General features: G+C 40.2%; 1 protein-coding gene across 1 annotated transcript; it reads left to right on the forward strand.

Annotated features, from left to right (window-relative positions):
- Positions 1-3,386: 3,386 nt before the first annotated feature.
- Positions 3,387-14,640, forward strand: vamp2 (vesicle-associated membrane protein 2). Its single transcript, XM_047379501.1, has 5 exons — positions 3,387-3,750; positions 9,464-9,569; positions 9,697-9,855; positions 10,058-10,109; positions 10,202-14,640. Coding segments are annotated over exons 1-5 (336 nt in total). The 5' UTR covers positions 3,387-3,748; the 3' UTR covers positions 10,219-14,640.
- Positions 14,641-21,419: the final 6,779 nt, after the last annotated feature.

A 21,419-nucleotide genomic window follows, 5' to 3' on the forward strand; every position in this document is an offset into this window, starting at 1 on the left:
GCTCCGTTGCAACTTTGTTTTTGATGATGTTCTTCTTTCTAAAACTGCTGTAAATAAATTCAGGAGAATGAACTGAAAACATTTACACATTGGCTTTAGTTTTCAGAGCATTGTATTGAAAATAAGAGTAGTTTGTCAATTGCTTAATGCTCTAAATCCTTACATTAATTTTTATTTTCATACACAAATGCATACATTCTCTTCAAGAGCATAACATGGGGAATAATTTGTCACTCTACAGAAAGTGAAGAAAATAAAATATTAGGTTTCTAAATAATAGCAGTGTCTGCCTTATTTTTTCAAAACGGAAACATTTACAGTACAAGCTGAAAAATGCTTCAGGATTTAGGTTTTCTGTAAAACGATGAACTAATATTTAGTTTGAACCACTGTTTCTGAGAACCGTTTCACATCTCTGCTGCATAGAGTCGACCAGTCGCAATGCTTTTCACTGTAATGTGAATTATATTGACTGTACGAGTGTAAACTGACGAGTAACCTGCTTGGTAGAGGAAAAAGCATGGCTTTGCCCTTTCCTTCAATCCAGACCTAATGGCACAGGGTCAAAAGGATGATTGATTATGAAAACCACGTTGCAATTCTTTCCTCATCCACGGTGCATGGGGAAATAATTCCAGGTTGCTCATGATAAGAAACGTTATCTCAACACATTGCATTATTATGCAGCAGTAGTAGCAATTCCAATTTTATTTGCAAAAAATTACCATTCTATCTTTCAGGTTTTACATCGCTGCATGTCTACAATAATTATGATTTTGTGTATTAATCATCTGGGTTAAAGTTGGGAGCACGACAAGTTCCTTTTCACTCTGTACACCTCAGACTTCCAGTACAAGACAGACTCCTGTCATCTGCAGAAATACTCGGATGATTCTGCAGTCGTGGGGTGGATCAGAGATGGACAAGAAGCTGAGTACATGATGGTGGTGGACAGCTTTGTGGCATGGTGTGGAAACAATCATCTCATTTTGAACGTGACTAAAACAAAGGAGATGATTGTAGATTTTAAGAGAAACAGGAATAAGTCAAACACTATTTCTATCATGGGAGAAGAAGTGGAGGTGGTGGAGGAGTATAAATACCTCGGTGTTCACCTGGACAACAGACAGGAGTGGAGATGCAACTGTGAAGCCATCTACAAGAAGGGACAGAGCAGACTGTACTTCTTGAGGAAGCTTAGGTCCTTTGGTGTTTGCAGCAAGATGCTGCATATCTTCTATAAGTCTGTTGTGGAAAGTGTGATCTCTTCTGCCATCATCTGCTGGGGAAGCAGCATCAGAGCCAGGGACTTAAAAAAGCTCAACAAGCTGATAAAAAAGGCTGGCTCTGTTCTGGGGACTCCTCTGGAACCTCTGGAGATCATTGTGGAAAGAAGGATTCTTCATAAAATGAAGAACATTATGGAGAACCCTGAGCATCCTCTTTATGAGACTGTCCTACAGCAACAGAGTGTCTTCAGTCAGAGGCTTCTTCAGATCTGCTGTAAGACGGAGCGCTACAGGAGATCCTTCCTGCCCACAGCCATCAGCATCTACAACGGCTCTTTGAAGAAACCTACATAATATGAGCTATAACAACATTTAATTTCCCTTTGGGATTAATAAAGTATTTTTGAATTGAATTGAATTGAAGTTGGAGTATTGTGCCAAATGAGCACCACATTGTGACAGAGACAGTAACTAAGGCAACGTGCACTTTCCTTTGGAGTCACACTGATGCAAAGCTGTCCTCTAGTGCCTCCATGTGGTGGAACAAAAGACTACAGGTACTGCGAGTACTCGAAGCATTGTTTGTCGTTAAAGATGTTCGGCAAATGGTGAAACAACTAGAATAGTTACTGTCATTTCTGAAGCAGACGACCAGTTCATTGTCACACTTATATACACCTCAAAGCATTCCATGTGACTTCAGTAGATTCTAGTCTTGTAGCTTTTTATTCTGGCTGGATATTTGAGCACACTTCTTGGAGCAAAGAACCAACAAGGCTCAGTATAAACTGGAAGCTGCTGGAACAACCGTGTCACTGTCCACAGTCAAGCCGGTTTAATATGAACATGGACTGTGAGGGTGCTGAACAAGAAGAAGACCCTACTTCAAAACCAGAACCTTCAAGGCTGATGAAAATTTGCAGCTGCTTATACGAACAAGCCAAATGCCATCTAAAGAATGTTTCCTTGACCAAACAGAACAAAGATTGAGCTATTTGGTCACAGTGACAAGAACAGGGTTTGTAATCAGGGTGAGGTATTCAAACAGTATAAACCGTCAAGCATGGCGGTGGTATTGTTATACTGAGGGACTGTTTTGCTGCCAGTAGTACTAGTGTATTGCCCAAAATAATGAAGATAGAGGACTACCTCCTAACTCAGCTTTACCTGAGATTATCAACTTAGATGGTTGAAATATTGACACAATTTTGTGTTGAAATGGGTCAGTTATGCAAAATACATATTTTTATTGGATTGGGGAAGAACTAAGCAGGCTGTCATTATTGCCCCACCCCCAGCCCTAAGGTTTTTAAAATCAGGCTTAAAAAGCAAGGGCTGTGCCAAAAAAAACTGGCAATTTGGATGAACTCTGGTATTTCTAATAGGATGAGTGGTCAAACATAAACCATGTTATATAAAGCTATGGCTTTGCTGTTAGCTATTGCATGTGGTTTTTAATTCATTCAAGAGTTTTATGGAACTATTAAAATTAACATTCTATCTCCCGATTATCCTCTAATTGTCTCTCACTGAGTCAATAGACTGAGCCCCTAATAGTAAAGAGAGAAAGTTTAAAACTTTACATATACTGATCTTGGAAATGTTCATTGTTGTCCAACTTTGAGAGGAGAAACTATTACAGAAAATTGCTATAAATTAATACATGATGTCATTTTACCTAACTATATATTATTTCATATTAATATGAATAACATAGCAACAATCCTAGCAAAACCTAGTCAAGTCTGAAGCAAGGAACAGTTTAGACTTGAAACATCCCATCATTACATTAAATGTAAATCTAAAGCATCAGTCTAAAAACAATAGTGAGACCTATCTATAAGGAACATGTTAGGTAATTTGCTCCCAGGTAGTTTTACTGTCCAACATGTCCATTATTCATGTTTACTATGAATGATAACAGGCACCTACTGTGAGCCTCGCCACACCCCCTTTCCAAGAACGCCATTTTGTTGACATACAGTTTTGAAATCAACATTGGCTCCTTTTAAAGAGCTTTAACCCCTAATCTAAACATAACATGTATGGTATTTGAAGGGCATGCATGGAGACATCCCGTTATTGTATCCGAGGATAAAATCAACACTATCCCGGGCGGTAAAGCGGCGTATTTGAAGTGTAAGCCATTTCAACATGAGACTCGTCGCTGCTGACGTCACCGAGCCATCTTTGTGCTCCTAATCCAGGCGGCTGTTTATTACACCTTCATTACCACACAGACTCGGGCTCTACTGACAGCCTGCAGGTGCCGCATCGCCATAAACCAGGAAGAAAACAGAGAAAGATAGAGAAAAAGACGTTTCCGTAGCGTGGAGACACATTTCAGTGCTCCTCATAGGATACATAGGCAGGGAAACGCCACAATAACCAACCAAAGGCTGCCAGAGTGTAGAGAGGAGCGCAGGAGGCAATCCACATCCATCTGTCAGCCACTTAGTGGGCGCTAACATTTCCAGTCCGGATTTCAGCGCAGCTGTCGAGCTAATACCACCAGGAACATGTAAGTACAGCACCATTATGATTCTCCTTTTAAAATAAAATCCCGACTTGACACAATTCCGTCCTCACGACTGAAACTGAGAGGTTATTTTAGGGATTTAGAGCGTCTCGAGTCGTCTTCTTGCACTTCTCCGCTGTATCACGTTGCATTTTCGGGATGTTATTTTATTAATAGTCGAATATTGCCGGATAAATATAAATTAAAGATGCGTCTCTGCCTGATAACCTGAGCCGAACGTGACCGCAAAGGCTAACGAATCGGCCTAACCTTGGAGCAGATGAAGGCACCGGCTTCATCTCTTTATTGGTGACATTATTAGCCGTATAATGTTCGTTTTTTCCTAAAACGAGGCTGGTTTCTTGTGTCTTTGCTTTTATTTGGTCGCCCGGTGGATTCTCGCTCGCGCCACTACGCACGCACGCATATATATACGGTTTTCCAGTTTGGACTGGTTTAAAATGAAAAGGACACCTGTCTATTGAATCACTCACAAGGGAATCAAAAGTATGAAAAGAAAAACCAAACATATTGTCCAACTGGGACATTGTTGTTTCTTAGTGAACACATTCAGTGTTTCGTTTTGGTGTTACTGAACAGCAGGTGACGAATTAAGCTAATTCTAGAAACAGCAAGGACACAAAGCTCAACAAACCCTGACTGTTTCAGCCCCGTCTGTGTTTTGAGGTAGCAAAGCGTCGACATTAACTGACGAATGCCCCTCATACGTTATTATCTTCGGCAGAAATGTTAGCTTTGAATTTGGCTTAGGCCTAGATTCCGTGATATTTGCAACACAGCGGGGGGTGGGGATAGCCTAGCCTTCTACTGTATGTCGTCGATTCTCATGCGAGGGCGGACAGCTACATATCTGTCCACATTTCATCTTGCTCGTGTCATCTTGGTCAAATAATACAAACTAAATATATTCATTAATGTATTTTGTTATCCACTTTATAATTTCGATGGAAATTATTTAAAAGGTGAGCTAAAGAAAACGTAGCCACGATAGCCCAGTCTGTCTGTCTTAACGTTTCAATTGCCTCGTGCCAGCAACATATCATCCACCCGTGGCATTCACGCTCTATGAGTTTTCATCTGTGGGCTTTCGCTTACATTTGTGACCAGATAACAAAAAAACTAACGAAAAAACAAACAAACAAACAAACAAACGTGTACATCAAAACACTGAGAATTCACCCATTTCTATGAACCCCTACGCCCTCAGTGTGATAAGATTTAACAGTACCGATCAGTCACTTGTGGACTTATTGTAGATTTATAGGACATAATGGTGGACCCTAATGTATGAGCAAAGTCACGTAACATCAAACAGAAAGAGACAGAGAGGCCTGGATGAGACGGCTGCTGATGTGAGATGCTGAGGCGCTGTCCAGTACTGAAATGTCACTGTCCAGTGCTGAAAATCAAACGGCATACATTTCCAGTCACCACATTTAATTCATTAATACTTTAAAAAGCAAAGTCAAAAACAACTTCAGCTGCATCAAACTGATGTACAGGAGAGTTATTAACAACGCAGATTAACAAAATATCAAACTGAACTCAAATATTTAAGGACCAGTGATGTATTTATGCGATGCCATTAATGACCATGACCATACTTTATTTAAATTAATTGTGTTGTGTTCTTATAATTATTTCTCCATATTGTTAGGTCTTAAAGAGTGTCATTGTTTTACTTTGAATTGCATTTGCATTTTAAACCTCGTTCAATATCCTGCCCAGGGTGTACCCCGCCTCTCACCCGTAGACTGCTGGAGATAGGCACCAGCTTCCCCGCGACCCACTATGAAATAAGCGGTAGAAAATGACTGACTGACTGACTGACCTCGCTCAATATCTTTTTTGTTTATATGTAACCAAAAAGCCCATGTGGAAACAGGCATTGCAAATTAGCACAGGCTATAAATGTATGTGTATAAAACTGTTCCCTATATAAATAAACTGATAGATAAACAATCTGAAGAACTAATAAAAGAAATCAGAGAGCATGAATAGAGAACATAACAAACATAAATAAGTAAAGATAACATTTAAATAATCAAACAAAATTATAAAACCATTCAACCAGAAGAAAAAACGTTTTAAAGAGATGTGTTTAAGAAGTTTTTCTTTTTTTAATATAGTTTATAATCCTGGGAAAATTTCATTTCAAATGGGAGACTGTTCCAGAGCTTTGGAGCTATGGCTGAAAAGGTTTTGTGTCCTGTAGTGTTTAGCCCCGACATTGGAACTTGTAAAAGTAACTGGTTTGCCAATCTAAAATGCCTCTTTTTCATTTGTGGTTCCAGTATCACACTGCTCCTCTTTGTTAAAAAATGGTGGTTGTTTTTCTGCTCACAAACTCATACGGCTAACCACGCCCATGGCCAAGCAGTGAACAGCAGTGTGTTCACATCACATTTCGGCTCTGCTCACCCCAAACAGGAACTAATGCCGTGCAGGTACCGAAAAGCCAGTCCCGGGCCGGAAAAGCTGCAAAACGGGCTGAGCTGAGTGGAGCCGGCAAAGTAGAGCCAGTGGTAAAGGGGCTCCAATAATAATCGTCGTCGTCATCGTCGTCTTCCGCTTATCCGGGACCGGGTCGTGGGGGCAGCAGACTCAGCAGAGACACCCAGACGTCCCTCTCCCCAGACACCTCCTCCAGCTCCTCCGGGGGGAGCCCAAGGCATTCCCAGGCCAGCTGAGAGACATAGTCCCTCGAGCGTATCCTGGGCCGTCCCCTGGGCCTCCTCCCGGTTGGACGTGCCTGGAACACCTCCCGAGGAAGGCGTCCAGGAGGCATCTGGTATAGATGCCCGAGCCACCTCAACTGGCTCCTCTCGATGTGGAGGAGCAGCGGCTCTACTCCGAGCCCCTCCCGGATGGCCGAGCTCCTCACCCTATCTCTAAGGGATAATAATAATCTTTTAAATTAATTCTAAAATAGACTAGAAAAAAGCAAAAATCTTTATAATGTTGGCAAAACATTTAGTTGAGTAAGAAGGTGAGTGGCTTAACTAAAGATGAAAAGTAAAGACTATCCAGCTCATTGTACAAAGATCTACAGTAATCCAAGCATGAGGAGATAAAGGCGTTGATCAGTTTCTCAGAGAATATGTCACTGCAAAAGATCCGGTCATTTGTGTCATTTGTGAAGCAATGAATTTGTGAAGCAATGAATTTGTGAAGCAATGAATGCAAATATTGATCTAAGTGGCAGCAAACAGAATAACAAAATATGGGGTCCTAAAATGGAACCCTGGGGCACTCCGCTGTCTGTCTGTCTGAGCCTGCTTGAAGCATCAATCAGTGTTAAAGCAGCCCTTTTAATAAGCCACAGGGAAAAGCTACATTAATAAGCACTGTTTTAAAACATGATTGAATATATTTACCTTTTACAGCAAATCTCACATCAGCATTGGGTTGCAGAGTCATGTGAAACCTCACCTACCCCATTTGTCATATGTCAGATCCCATTTCCTTTAGCATTTTGTCTGTTTGTTTTCAGAGCCTTGTTATAGCAGACACAAAAATCCTATTTGTGCATAATGTGTCTTTATTCTGACAAGGCCTTTATCAGAATAATACACAAAGACTCACCTGCGTTTTGTATCTCAGACAGAACTGAAATGTTCTGTAGCACAGAGCAGGTACAGTGGATCCACCTGGCTGGATTGAAACACAGCTGGTGGTTTTCACAGGATGCTGAAGCTGACGAGAAACCTCGCTGCTGCATTGGAAAGTCTTCCCGCTGTTAGTTGAGAGGTGATGACAACGTCAACCTTTGCACGCATTGCGCCTTTGTCACGGTACTCATTGCTAGCAGGTGTGGAAAAAAAAGCACACAGCAACTACACAGATGTTAAAGCATTATTTACCAAACAGTAAATTAGCAAACCTCAAAAGGAACCCTGAGGCATTCCACCGTCTGTTTGTCTGGCCAAAATTCATTTGATGATTTGTGAAAATTGGTGGTCCTGCATGATCAGACAGCTGATTTTGTAGATGTCTTAGAATAGTTTCTGACTGCTTGGGATGACATTGACCTCAAGTGCCAACAGGCCAACTATTCCAAAGGATTTGTTGTTGTTAGAAGATTAGTTATGTGTGAGCATAGAGGGGTGACCTTTATACAGTTATGTATCAACATGTGCACTGCAACTAAGTTTACTCTGCGTGTAACACTCCAACCTAGAGCCTATTTTTATATTTTGGGCTTACTGATTTAAAAGTGAAAAATGGCATTAAGTTTCCCATGCTTTGAAATACACAAAGAGATAGTTAACTTAGATCACATTACCTTAATCATGTCCAGGATCATTATTTGGCAGTAAACATTTATATCTATGCTATGAAAGCTTAAATTACAACTATTTATTTACAATGCTATCAATAGGTAAGCTTTGTTTGATCATAACATGTTGCTTTTTTATGTCTCAACTCCCAAATTTTAGACTGTGTTGAATGACTGGCCCAAGGATGAAAAAATGCTTGAATAAGCAAAATAGCAGAAAAAGATTTAAAAGTGTTAAATGTGATTTATTGATGTTCAATTATTGCAATGTCCTATTTCTCATTCCAACTCACGTGTTATTCGAAGAAAAATAGAGGTTTAGACAGTTTTATGGAAACTGTTGTGGTAATAAACTATTTTAAACAGTTTGGACAGCAACAGTTTGAATTGTTAAATAAATCCTCTGTTCTAATGCACATTAAAAGAACCTACGTGTGCTGATGAACAGGGTTGCATTGATTAGGATTTTCTTTTGCCATGACGGCAAAACATGGTCCAAATTCCCTGATGAAGAGAGTAGTTTTGAATCCAACAGAATATGAATCGATTACAAGACTACTCCCATTTATCCATCTAAGCGCGTGTCCCTACACTTTGTCGGATTTTTGATTAAAATCAGAACAAAGTGCATATTTGTTGATGTGTGTACAGCCCGAATAATTTTTTTTTTTAATCACAGCACATGCATTCATTGAATGGTAAGAAAAACCATTTTTCCACGTTTAACCCGTTAATCACCTCACAGACCCAATAAAGAGAAAACCGGCCGATCGCTGACTGACTTATTTGTGCATCACTCCCTGTGAATTGTTAGTTGATGATTTACTCTATTATTATTATTTATTTTTTTACATCACTGTGGACCTTTTAACTGTCTTCCATTCCTCATCACTGTAACATATGCATGGTGATAGAGTGTAATAGTTGTCCCCTAAATATAAAAAGCAATAAATAAATAAAAATCTGAATTTGTGATATTTTTGCTGTACGTCGTCCTGCTGCAAACAGAACAGGGTGCTGGTGCATGTTAACATGGGAGGCAGTTCCTCTGATGCTGACACTTTTCAATGATAAAATGACACTTTCACTTTCTGTCAGTCACTCCATCATCTCTGGATAGAGTATCTAACAGAAAAGGCCAAATGAGCTTCAGCTTTGCAAGGCCTACAACTGCTCTCTCAGATCCTATCACAAAGGATCTTCTGTAATGTACGAAACAAACTCTAACTTATAGAACCTTTTAATTTAATCAATAAAGTCCTCTAAAATGATTTTTTTCCTCCTTTTGGTATTTTTTGAACTTGGTCAGCTGAGTTTTTTCATGATAAAATTAGAAATGACAATAAATCAAATTTGAACTTGTTTATAGTATGATACAGCACCAATATCACATTTGTGTTTTTCTTAAACCGTCAGGTCTGCCCCAGGTACTGGAGCCCCGGCGTCAGAGGGAGGGAATCAAGGCCCCCCCAACCTCACCAGCAACCGCCGTCTGCAGCAGACGCAGGCACAGGTGGATGAGGTAAGCGAAGGTTATCTTTCCATCTTAACCAATTATAAAAAAGATGAACACACACACACACACACACACACATAAAAAGTCAGATCAGTTTGACGTCAAAGCTCTTTGCTGTGTTTCTCTCCCCCAGGTGGTGGATATCATGCGTGTAAACGTGGACAAGGTTCTGGAGCGTGATCAGAAGCTGTCAGAGCTGGACGACAGGGCCGATGCCCTGCAGGCTGGAGCCTCTCAGTTTGAGACTAGTGCTGCAAAACTGAAGAATAAATATTGGTGGAAGAATGCCAAGGTGAGGTCACAAGGGCATACCTACTCCGTTCGCAAGTTTGGTTAGAATGGAATATTAATGTGGTTGTTTAAGGGGTTCGCATATAATATTATTTGCATCCAACGGGATTAGGTTATTATGTGTGTGAGAAATGTTTTTATTATTATTATTTTTAAAATAACCAATTTCTTTGTTTCTTTTTCTGAAAATTTGCTGACTGCAGATGATGATTATCCTGGGTGTGATATGTGTGATTGTCCTCATTGTCATTATTGGTGAGAATCCTTTTCTTTTTCTTTTGTGCAGAGAAAAAAAAACAAAATTTTTCATATCTTGTAAGACTTTGTCCCGCTCTGTCTTTCTACAGTGTACTTCAGCACTTAAGAAGAGTTGCTCCTACCCCAGTCTGACCCAAGCTTCCTTACTACAGAAGAAAAGAAACCTCTAATTGATGACAAAATTAACCACAGATTAATTGATTTATTGGATGTACATCTCCCCCCAGCTAGCCTCGATATAAAGCCCCTAAACCCTTCCGGGCCCCCCGTGCCCCCCCCCCCCCCCAGCCTTCCTTACATCCACAGCCTCGCCTCTGGATCCCTGTCGATATTTGTCCTGTGAGTGTGTGGCCCTGTCTTCTCTGGGTACTCTCTGCTTTTCTAACCTTGCCATACTGGGAACCAAACCCCCTATGATGATGCAACAACAGAAACCGGTACAACAATTGGCGATAATTGTGTGACATAGCCGATATACAGAGGTCTTTGTAGAGTTTTATTCTGATATACTGTTTTGTAGGTGTGTTTATGTGCGTGTGCATTTTGTACTTTTTATTTTTGTATTAATTTGACGTATGCTTTAGCATTGACTACTGCCTACTAATGAAAGTGTGCATCTTGCATGTTCTCATCATCCGTCTGTCATCCTCCCCTCCCTCGATTATTCTTCCCGCTAATGGCACACAAATAGCCTCCATGAACCACCTACCTGCATTTCTCTTGAAGGCAGACCAAATGGGAGCAAATCACGATCTTCCCGAGGCTTTTCCTTTTCCAGCTCTGGACTTCTATAAGTTTATTCCAGTAAAAAAAGGTTCTAGTTTTTTGTTTCTCATGTGGATTTTTGCTACAGTGTTTGCTCACTCACCAATGTTGGTCAAACGTTAAAGTAATGCATGACTTGTGCGACTTATCTCCAACCCTGTCGAACTTACCTCCCTTTATCTGAGAGGGATTCTTAAATAACAAGCATCTAAAGTGTCTTTTGGCGCCATCTTGTTTCTCAGCATGCTTCTCTCGGACTACTTTAAACTGCCATAGTACGGTTGGACCAAGTCTGTAGGTGTTGTTTTTTTTAATTTAATGATTACGTAGTGTCTTATTTCGAAAACATTCCTTCATTGCAGTCTAGTGCAGATGCTCTTACTGTAGCACATGTAAGTGTGAGTACCTAAAAAAAATACAAGCGATAAGTAATAAAAGTCATGCAAACAATAGGAGAAAGTTAGTATAGTGACTAGGTGTTAGGGCCCATTTTGTTGCATAGACTTGATTGTCCTGATGATTTTTTTTTCTAAGATATCAGTGATATTACTTTAACATTATACTTAAACACAATAAACCGTGGTGATGCATTCGTGTCTAATGGAGGATTTTGGCTTGGAAATCGATTCAAGCATCATGGGTTAGAATGGCTCTGTTGCATGAACTGATTCCATGGAGCAAATGCTGCACTGGTCCGCTCCCTGTCTGTGCACTGAAAGGCCTTGGTTCTCAGTCACTTTTGTTAACTGTCAGTGCAGTGCACCCCCGTAGCACTTGTGCAGGAGGAGTAGCTGACAAAGTTTCCACAGACGTCCTTATTTTTTATGGTGCCGTCTGGCTGTTTAACAGCCCAGCCATAGGGAACGCCGGTGCAGCAGAACCTCTCCACATTAAGAGCACATATGACACCAGGCTTATGAAGACAATAAGAAGAAAATTTCAAAGCAGTAACTCAAACTCAAAAAAATCGTAGCCTTCCTAAGACAAGTGTTTTGGTAGCACCGTGGTTCTGTCTTAGTGTTTCTTCTTCTAGTTAAGGCCTTTTTTTCTTTTTTTTTAATATAATAGACTCTATTTTTTATCATAGTATATTTTTGTGCGAAGCAGAAGAAGCAAAGAGGATGCGAACTGTTCACAGTGAAGCTCCTCTTTACTTCTGTCTGATGTGTTTTTGTAGTTCAGCTCTGCGTTACACACTGCCAAGCATTAAAGGAAAACAGCTCTTTTCCTTACTGCGGTTATTTCTTTCATTTGTGCACTCACTGGTTTGGTCTTAAGGTATTTTCAAACCACTTTTTTATTATTATTATTATTGCTGGATGTTCTTGTGTGCATGGTTGTGGATACTTGATGAGTAAAAGAGCAGGGTAAATACAAGGCACTTGGTTTTTTCCTATGCTGTGCAAAGCTAGAGAATCGCACACGTTCTTAAGAGGGGATGTATCAGAAATTCCTGAAGCTACTAAACTATTTGTGGGGAAAAAAACAACACATTTTCTCTTGGCAGCAGAAGAATGTTGCTTCCTAAAATTTCCATGTAGTGGCAGTAAAATCTAAGCTTTGAAATTGTTCTGAGTTAAATCTGTAAAAAAAAAAGAGAATTTTAAGTGTGCTGGTCTGCATTGGGGAGAAAGGTAAACCCTACATTCTGGACTGGAATATTCTAAAAACAGCTGTGTAACAAAAAGCCTTTGTGACCCTGTCTCTTTTACCCTCACACCATCTACGTGGAGAAACCTGCCCACCTTTCCTAGCTCCTACTGTGTATTGTGTGTGTGTGTGTGTGTGTGTGTGTGTGTGTGCATGTATGTGTTAGAATAGCTCCGACTTGTGAATATCCCCCCACCGTTTATCCCGACAGATTTAGGCCGCTTAACTTTCAGAGTGAGGACATGTCAGTGTTCCTTCTCCTCTGAAGTACACAAGCAACGAGGCTGCAGATCTGTTACCCTTAAAAAAAATCCCACTTCTCGTTGCTCCTCCAAAAAGAGCTAAAGTAAAATTACCAAAGACCAAATTTCCGAGCTAACGCTGCCTATGCTCATCCCAAACAAGCGGAGGTAAACAAGTTACCCGGTCAGATTTAAATTGCTTCTATCCTAGGGACATATTAGCTGTCGTACCCTATTTTTAGAGTCAAGTTTGGCTTGTGAGTGTGCCATCCTGACATATGCAAGTTAAACGGACCCAGGTCCGAGAAGCTTCTTTTTTTCTGTGCAAAGTTAGTGGACACAGTCTTGTAACTCATTATAGCACAAGTCTTCTTTTTCTTCTGTCTGCATAGTGCTGCCAGGTTTTAAAGGTGTAAAACTAACTATAGATATCAGAAAACTGAGTAAAATGTTTTCCCAAAAAAACAAAAACCTGCATTGTTTAGTGTTGTAATATGGGGGGTGTTTCGGGGGGTAGGGGGTCCTATATCCTCAGGTTTAAGTTGTTTGCAATTTACCAAAATACATAAGAGGACAAAAAAAAAAAAAAACTTAGCAAACTGTAAAATTGGATTCCTTTGGCAATATTAAATGATTGAAGAGTTACAAATGTTGTCCTTTTAGCCATTTGTACAGGACACAACCACACAGTGGGCTCTGAGGTGAAGTACTACTGATTGGGGTAGGACCTGTGTGTTCTCCATAAATCCAACAGTTGTCCTGTGAGTGCTTAACCAGTTTGGTCACAATGGTGAAAATGAAGAGAGTGCTCTCTCTATCTCCTTTTTTTCCTGTTTGTTTTTATTGCTTTACTGTCTTTATAAAAACCCAACGTGTGCAAATGTGTTTTAACAACGTGGCACTTTTTTTTGTTTTCCGCTGTAATTCCTTAGTTTCAGCAGGACGACCGAGTCAGCCTTGAGAACCGTTCAGTGATCTCAATGCTGCGTTCAGGTTGTTCATGGAGCATCCGGTGAATGTTGTTGGAAAGCCATCAGAAAAAGAGAAAGTTTTTAAAAGAAAATGTCCAAAAATGTATAGAATGCGTGTGCAGTTACCACAGAAGGAGCTGAACGCGGCAACAGGAGGGAACCTTTTGAGTCACTGAATGTTTTCTGGGTGGCTTTAGATATATATTATGTGTTTTTTTCTGGAAACAAATGTTGATTTTTTTTATTTTGCATCTGTTAAATAACAACTCCAGATGTCACTGAATTGTTTGTTTTGTCGGCACTGATAGGTAAAGAAAAAGAAACTGGGAAGTTGATGAAAGAAGATGTATTTTTGTGTGAAGGATTCTACAGTTTACATCAGATTGCTGTGTTTGTATAGACAAGATATATTTTTTCTGTTTAAATCAGTCATTTGTAAGAGATTCTTTCTTTTTTCCTCCATTAGAAGCAGGATCACAGGGATGAAAACACACATTGCTCCTGCTCGTCTGGCCTTACAGGAGGGATAGGGCTGGAGGATCATGGACAACGTGCTTGACGGGATTTGATTTTCTTTGTTCTTCATGCTTTTATTTATTGGTAGACGTATTGTGCCGTTCTTTGGTTTGGGGTTAGAGTTCAAACAAGGTCGATTCAACGCAAAGGAGGGGAGACTGAGTGGGAAAAGTACATGAAATAATTGTAGTGTAAATCTATCAATGTCTTATTATATTGATGAACATCATGAAATATATGTATATTGGAAAAACAGTATCTATGAGAAATTGTACTTTTGTGTGTGTTTTATGTGCTTTGTGGGTGTTCAGCAAGGAAACAATGTCATTTGGACTGCTGTTCTGGGACCTGTGTGAATAAGCATAAATTTACTACCAATACAGACATGGACCTTTTCTCTAATTGATCCCTATTATGTGTTAAGTGTGCCAAAAACAAATACATGGAGACCTGGAGCCATAAACTGCACGTTTCTGCATTCATCCACAGTCGTGTGCAGTGCGTTACCACCACACGACAGACACACACACACAAGACTTAGGACTATAGCAGCCCCAAACCAAATATTATTTTACAAAATATAAAAAGGAACATAATGTACTGAAAGCACAAAAAGAGATCATTTGGTTTTAGGAAAACTACAGCAAAGAAGTATGATTAAAGAAATCAACTAAAATAAAAAATCTATATAGTTATACCAAGTCCCAGTTTGATGCTGTGTTAAAGTTAATGAAATCAAGCCCAGCTTTAAAGTGTAGTAAAATGACACTATATTTCATCAGTACTCCATATCTGGATTCTCTCCTGTGTGTTTGCTTTTAACAGCAATAGATTTTTTGCACCAACTAGAGTTTCTTAAATTTTGCCTCAACGTGCTGCTCCAACACAAGGTTAACTTGGTTAAAATAGCTACCATAATGTCCCTTGTAATTTATCTCTAAAACTATGTCTCAGTAATAGAAACAGCCGCAGTGTTCAGTAACTCATATCTTCCTCCTGCCAGGTTGAGGTTTGCATGTTTTCAATTGTTCATAGTTTGGCTCATAACATATTTTAATGCGGTTTCTTTCAATGTTCTAAAGCTTAAAGACTAGTGTTCAAGTGTAGCTCTTCTCCACACCTAGAGTTGTATGTGTACAGCATAGAGAAAGGAACTAATACATTCTCTCTTTCACAGTGGATTTTGTTGTTAAAGGTGTTAAAGGGAAATACAAGATTAATTTACTATATTATGAAAACAGCCTGAAATACAGATTTGAAAGATGTGCACTTCATAATAGACAGTGTTGAAAATTATCTTTTTTGGATGGCACACAGAGATCATTTAAAGTCTGTCCAAATAGATAATACATAATAACAGTAACATGCAAAGCCTGACAGCATGGCAATCAAAGTGTTTAAATAACACTAATCATTATTGTTTTTTATAATGCTGAATACTGTTATTACTCTACTCAGATGGATGGTAGATAATGATGAAAAAACAACACAAGGTATTTGGACATACAATGACAGCAATGTTCTCTCCAGCAGTACAAACATATACAGGGGTTGGACAATGAAACTGAAACACCTGTCATTTTAGTGTGGGAGGTTTCATGGCTAAATTGGACCAGCCTGGTAGCCAGTCTTCATTGATTGCACATTGCACCAGTAAGAGCAGAGTGTGAAGGTTCAATTAGCAGGGTAAGAGCACAGTTTTGCTCAAAATATTGAAATGCACACAACATTATGGGTGACATACCAGAGTTCAAAAGAGGACAAATTGTTGGTGCACGTCTTGCTGGCGCATCTGTGACCAAGACAGCAAGTCCTTGTGATGTATCAAGAGCCACGGTATCCAGGGTAATGTCAGCATACCACCAAGAAGGACGAACCACATCCAACAGGATTAAATGTGGACGCAAGAGGAAGCTGTCTGAAAGGAATGTTCGGGTGCTAACCCGGATTGTATCCAAAAAACATAAAACCACGGCTGCCCAAATCATGGCAGAATTAAATGTGCACCTCAACTCTCCTGTTTCCACCAGAACCGTCCATCGGGAGCTCCACAGGGTCAATATACACGGCCGGGCTGCTATAGCCAAACCTTTGGTCACTCATGCCAATGCCAAACGTCAGTTTCAATGCAAATCTTGGGCTGTGGACAATGTGAAACATGTATTGTTCTCTGATGAGTCCACCTTTACTGTTTTCCCCACATCCGGGAGAGTTACGGTGTTGAGAGGCCCCAAAGAAGCGTACCACCCAGACTGTTGCATGCCCAGAGTGAAGCATGGGGGTGGATCAGTGATGGTTTGGGCTGGTTTGGACGATTTGACGCTGTATTGGCCAGTGTATTGGCCGCAAAAGGAGGCCCTACACCATACTAATAAATTATTGTGGTCTAAAACCAGGTGTTTCAATTTCATTGTCCAATGAAGCTGAAACAGTTGTATGTAGCAAGTAATACGAGACTATAGTGGTGGGCTTTTATTTTGAAACGCAGGCGACGTAGCCGCTGCCGAACGTGTTTCTCTTTTGAATCTGCTTTTTGTACTTGATTTATTTGATAGATGCAAATACAAAGAGACCATGTAGAGATATCTGCTAATAGGCACGTCAATTAGATTAAGTACAATCAATCATGGGAGTTTTTAGTTAGTTTTTTTATTTTTATTTGTTTCCTGTAAAGTGGTTCTTGTCAGAGTAAAACAGATTTAAACAACACTCAAGCACAAGATGTGTGGAATATGATGTGTGGAACATGAAACATACGTGAAGTTCCTTATTACAGTGAAAACAACTGAGACTACGAGCGCGTTCTGTGTGTGCTGAGTCCTTATAATACAAACACGAATATTTGCGTGAACACAAGCCAGAAGCTGCTTCATGAAATGTAGTTTAAATTTCTTACCACCGGGCGTCGCCCTATCAACTAAGCATAAAGTGTACCGCTGATATAAAGCTGCCAGACGTAGATTTGATCTCCACATTCACTATATTTCCAAAAATGTTCGCTCACCCATCCAAATAATTGAAATCAGGTGTTCCAATTACTTCCATGGTCACAGGTGTATAACATCAAGCACCTAGGCATGCAGACTGTTTCTACAAACTCTTGTGAAAGTCGCTCTCAGGAGCTCACTAAATTCCAGCGTGGTACTGTAGTAGGATGTCACATGAGCAACAAGTCCAATCGTAAAATTTCCTTGCTCCTAAATGTTCCATTGTCAACTGTCATTAAAAGTGGAAGTGGAAGTGATATGGGGACGGCAGCAACTCAGCGACAAAGTGGTAGACAACATAAACTGATGGAGCGGGAGCAGCAGATGCTGACGCACATAGTGAGCAGAGGTCACATACTTTCTCCAGTGTCAATCGGTACAGACCTCGAGACTTCTTGTGGTCTTCTTCAGATTAGCTGAAGAACAGAGCTTCATGGAATGGATTTCTAATGGCCAAGCAGCTGCATCCAAGCCATACTTTACTAAGTGACATGCAAAGCATGAGATGCAGTGGTGTAAAGCATGGACTCTAGAGAAGTGGAAGCACATTCTCTGAAGGGGCGAATCCTACTTCTCTCTCTGACAATCTGAGGGGGGAGTCATGGTTGGCCAGGAGAACAGTAAATGTCTGACAGTATTGTGCAAAAATGTAAAGTTTGGAGGACGGGGGATGATGCTTGGGGACCGTTTTACAAGAGCTGGACTTGGCCCTTTAGTTCCAGCGAATGGAACTCTGAATGCATTGGTATACCGAGAGATTTCGGACAATTCCAGGCTCCCAACTTAAATGGCACTGAGATGGCTCCTTCCTCTTCCAACATGGCTGTGCACCAGTGCACAAAGCAAGCTCCATAAAGACATGGATGAGAGACTTTGGTGTGGATGAACTTGTCTGGCCTGACCTCATCCTGATAGAATATCTTTGGCATGAATTAAAGCAAAGACTCAGAGCCAGGCCTTCTCGTCCAACATCTATCTATTATCTCACAAAAATTCCCACGAACAAGCTCCTAAACCTTGTGGACAGCCTTCCCAGTAGAGTTGAAGCTGTTGTAGCTGGAAATGGTGGACCAACGACATATTGAACCCTATGGATTAAGAATGGGATGTTACTGAAGTTCATATACGAGTCAAGGCAGGTGAGCGAAATACGTTCGGCAATACAGTGTACATACTTTAAAAAATGCTGGTATGACGGAAAGTAAAAAGGAACACAGAAGATTTTGTGTCAGCCATGAGGGCTGACACATGGTCAGCTCAAGAGGGTTGAGGACACAAGCATTCCAGAAGAGTTTTCATATTAGTTTGTTTTATTTGTTCCAAAACCAATAATGATGTATTTGTGGGATCATGTTGACTTGTGCCAAAATTTTATCATGTAAACTTAAGGGGAAGTTAAAGAATTTAGAGGTAGTACATCTTCGTTACTTCATAGTAAAGCAGACAAAAAGCATGATCCTACAATCACCCTGTTTGGCAGTTGAAGTGTTCATAGTTTAAAAGCCTCATTTTGACTCCTTAAAAAAATTGCTATTGACCATAAAACCTTTTACTAGAAGACATTTGGCTTGTCTATGAGGATAGCCGCACATTTTTGAAGGTCTTGAGTGTGATAGATTGGATCAGATAGTTGAAACTTCATTGTCATCATCATTTAATCATTTATAAAAGGCTTTACAAACCAAAGTGCTGTACAGGTAAATAACAAATAAAATGAAAATAAAAAAAGCAATTTAATAAAAAAACATACGCAATAAATACAAGGGTAACAATACCAGCATTAAAAACAGCAATAAAAGACAAAGAAGAAACACGGATTGGTGGTTTAAAAATGATTTTTTAAAAGAGATGTAAAATCATCTAAAATTCCATCAGACCTCACAGAAAGAGAGCAACTGTTCCAGTCCCCAAGACCTGCAGTTTAAAAAGCTTTGCCTCCCCTGGTCACCACCTGAGTCCTGGGAACATATAAGACCCTTTGGTGTAGAAATATATTGGGGGTGTGTGGACGTGAAAGCGTTTTGAGGTAAAAAGGTGCCAGATCATTAAGACTTTCAAAAACTAAAAGTAAAAGAAGAATTGAAAGCCGGGGTGATGCATTCATGTCAAACTTGGATACAACATGATGATGATCCCCAACACGAACCAAAACAGAATTTGAAATGGATAAAGCAGAGTAACATTAATGACCTCCAACCTGCACCTTATTATGACAGGAGCTCATCGATGGCTACAAGAAGTGTGGGATTTCTCTAAAACTTGCTGGTAAAATATTACTGAATGTGTCTTCATAAAGCTGACCCTGTATGCAAAATTTTGACCCTGTGTGGATTAGTAAAAATCTGCAATAAATACAAATATGCATCTAATTCCTGAAGTTGTTCATGGAAGATCCACCCTGTGAAACAAATACATCCAAAACATTAAAAGCCCAGGCTTCATTTGAGATTCATGTTAAGAAGTTTACATGCTTCTCCTAAAACTGTGCTTCTGTTTCTGCTCGTTGGGGAGGCACAAACTATAATTGGATATTTTGTTGTTCTCCAACTGTAGTGAGTAGATTTAAGACGTGCCAACAACTGTGATAAAATGACCAGATTGGATCTGTCGGTGTCTGAGATGGTTTCGCAGAACAATGTCCATTGTTCTGGATTTTTTTCACTTATGTTGCACAAGATTTCACTGAACCAACACCCATTATTAGTTTTTTAACAAGGATGGGTTGTGACAGAATGTAAGGTGACTTGTCATGAAAACATGTAGAATAGAAAAAGTTGCTTGTTACTTTACAGAGACATGAACATGACCTCAGTCCAGGGTTCAGTCAAAAACAGCTTCTCTCCTTGTTAATCTGTCTTTCTGTCAGATTGCTTTAGGCTTGTTTTCCATTTGTCTGATAGCCAGCCCCTCTTCCCACTCCTCCCTTACCCATGTTTTCACCACACTCATCTACTCCCCCGCTGAGCTGCACTCCCGCATCTATTCCTCTTGGACTTTACGGAAGGAATGCGGGTCAAGCTTGGCCGGTTCATTAGGATTTATTACGGTCTTGGCTCCGATTGTTGCTCCCACACGTCATAACAGCGGCTCAGCAGTTCTGTGTACACTCACTCGTGCTGTTCACTCCCATCAGAACACACTCCTGCATTCCTACTCCTGATTCCCATCAAGAGTTTGGGATAACAGTAACACAGACAGACCAGGAAATTGTCATTTCTCCAACTCTTCACGTGCACCAAAACTGCAAAAGGATTAAAGGTCTTTGCAGTTGGCAGTAATTTGAAGAGCATTTTCTTGGTTGAAGCTGCTTTGAGCTTTAGTTTTATTCCATCCAGTTTGCTGCAGTCTTTAAAAGTTACTTTTTTTAACTTTCCTTGAAATAATGTCTCTTCCACAGGCCTCAGTAATGTAGGCCAGAGGGTTGGCCCATTCCCAGAACATAACAGAAGAAGAATATCCAACCCCTCTTGAGTGTTAGTTTTGTCTTGGTGGATTGTGGGGGCAAATAAATACTCTGTCTAAATGTCGTGGAGTCAAAGGACCCCACGGAGCTTTAGGAAATGCATTCAAAAGGAAGAGACTATTCATTTGAACCCTTTCTTGGACTTTGTGGGAGTTGTTTTTTACCTAGATGGCTATAGTTGATGATTCTAGGGGTATCTAGCATCCTGTTTCATAGATGAAGGCTCTCACCTCTGGTCTGCTGTGGAATGCAGAGATTTATGGCCCTACTTGTTAAGAACCCACACAAAGCCTCAGGCTCCATCTCTGCCTTTGATGCCTTTCTATTGATGGACTAGACCAGGACGGAGTTAAGCGACCTTTTAAACTAACTTTTAAGTTCATTGAAAGCCTTTAAGTATTAACAGAACTAAACATTATCTGCAGTGAAGCAAGTGCCCTTGTTTCTTAGATGTCCGCTCCATAAACGGAACACAGGGTTTTTCTAAGAGAAACATCTGGCTCCTATTAAACCCCCAACATACACACACCCACACAGACACACACACCTCTTTCTCTCTACTTTCAGGTTTCTTTTAGGATCTTTGCTCATATCTCTATCCATTCTTGAATCCCCCACCCACCGACCTCTTTCTGATTTCTCTCCACTCATTCATTCTCTCCGCCCACCCCAACTGCACAGCCTCCTTCTCCCTCCTCCCCTATTTCCTCACC

This window comes from Girardinichthys multiradiatus, chromosome 11 (genome assembly GCF_021462225.1).
Source record: "Girardinichthys multiradiatus isolate DD_20200921_A chromosome 11, DD_fGirMul_XY1, whole genome shotgun sequence".
In the NCBI taxonomy this organism is placed as follows: Eukaryota; Metazoa; Chordata; class Actinopteri; order Cyprinodontiformes; family Goodeidae; genus Girardinichthys; species Girardinichthys multiradiatus.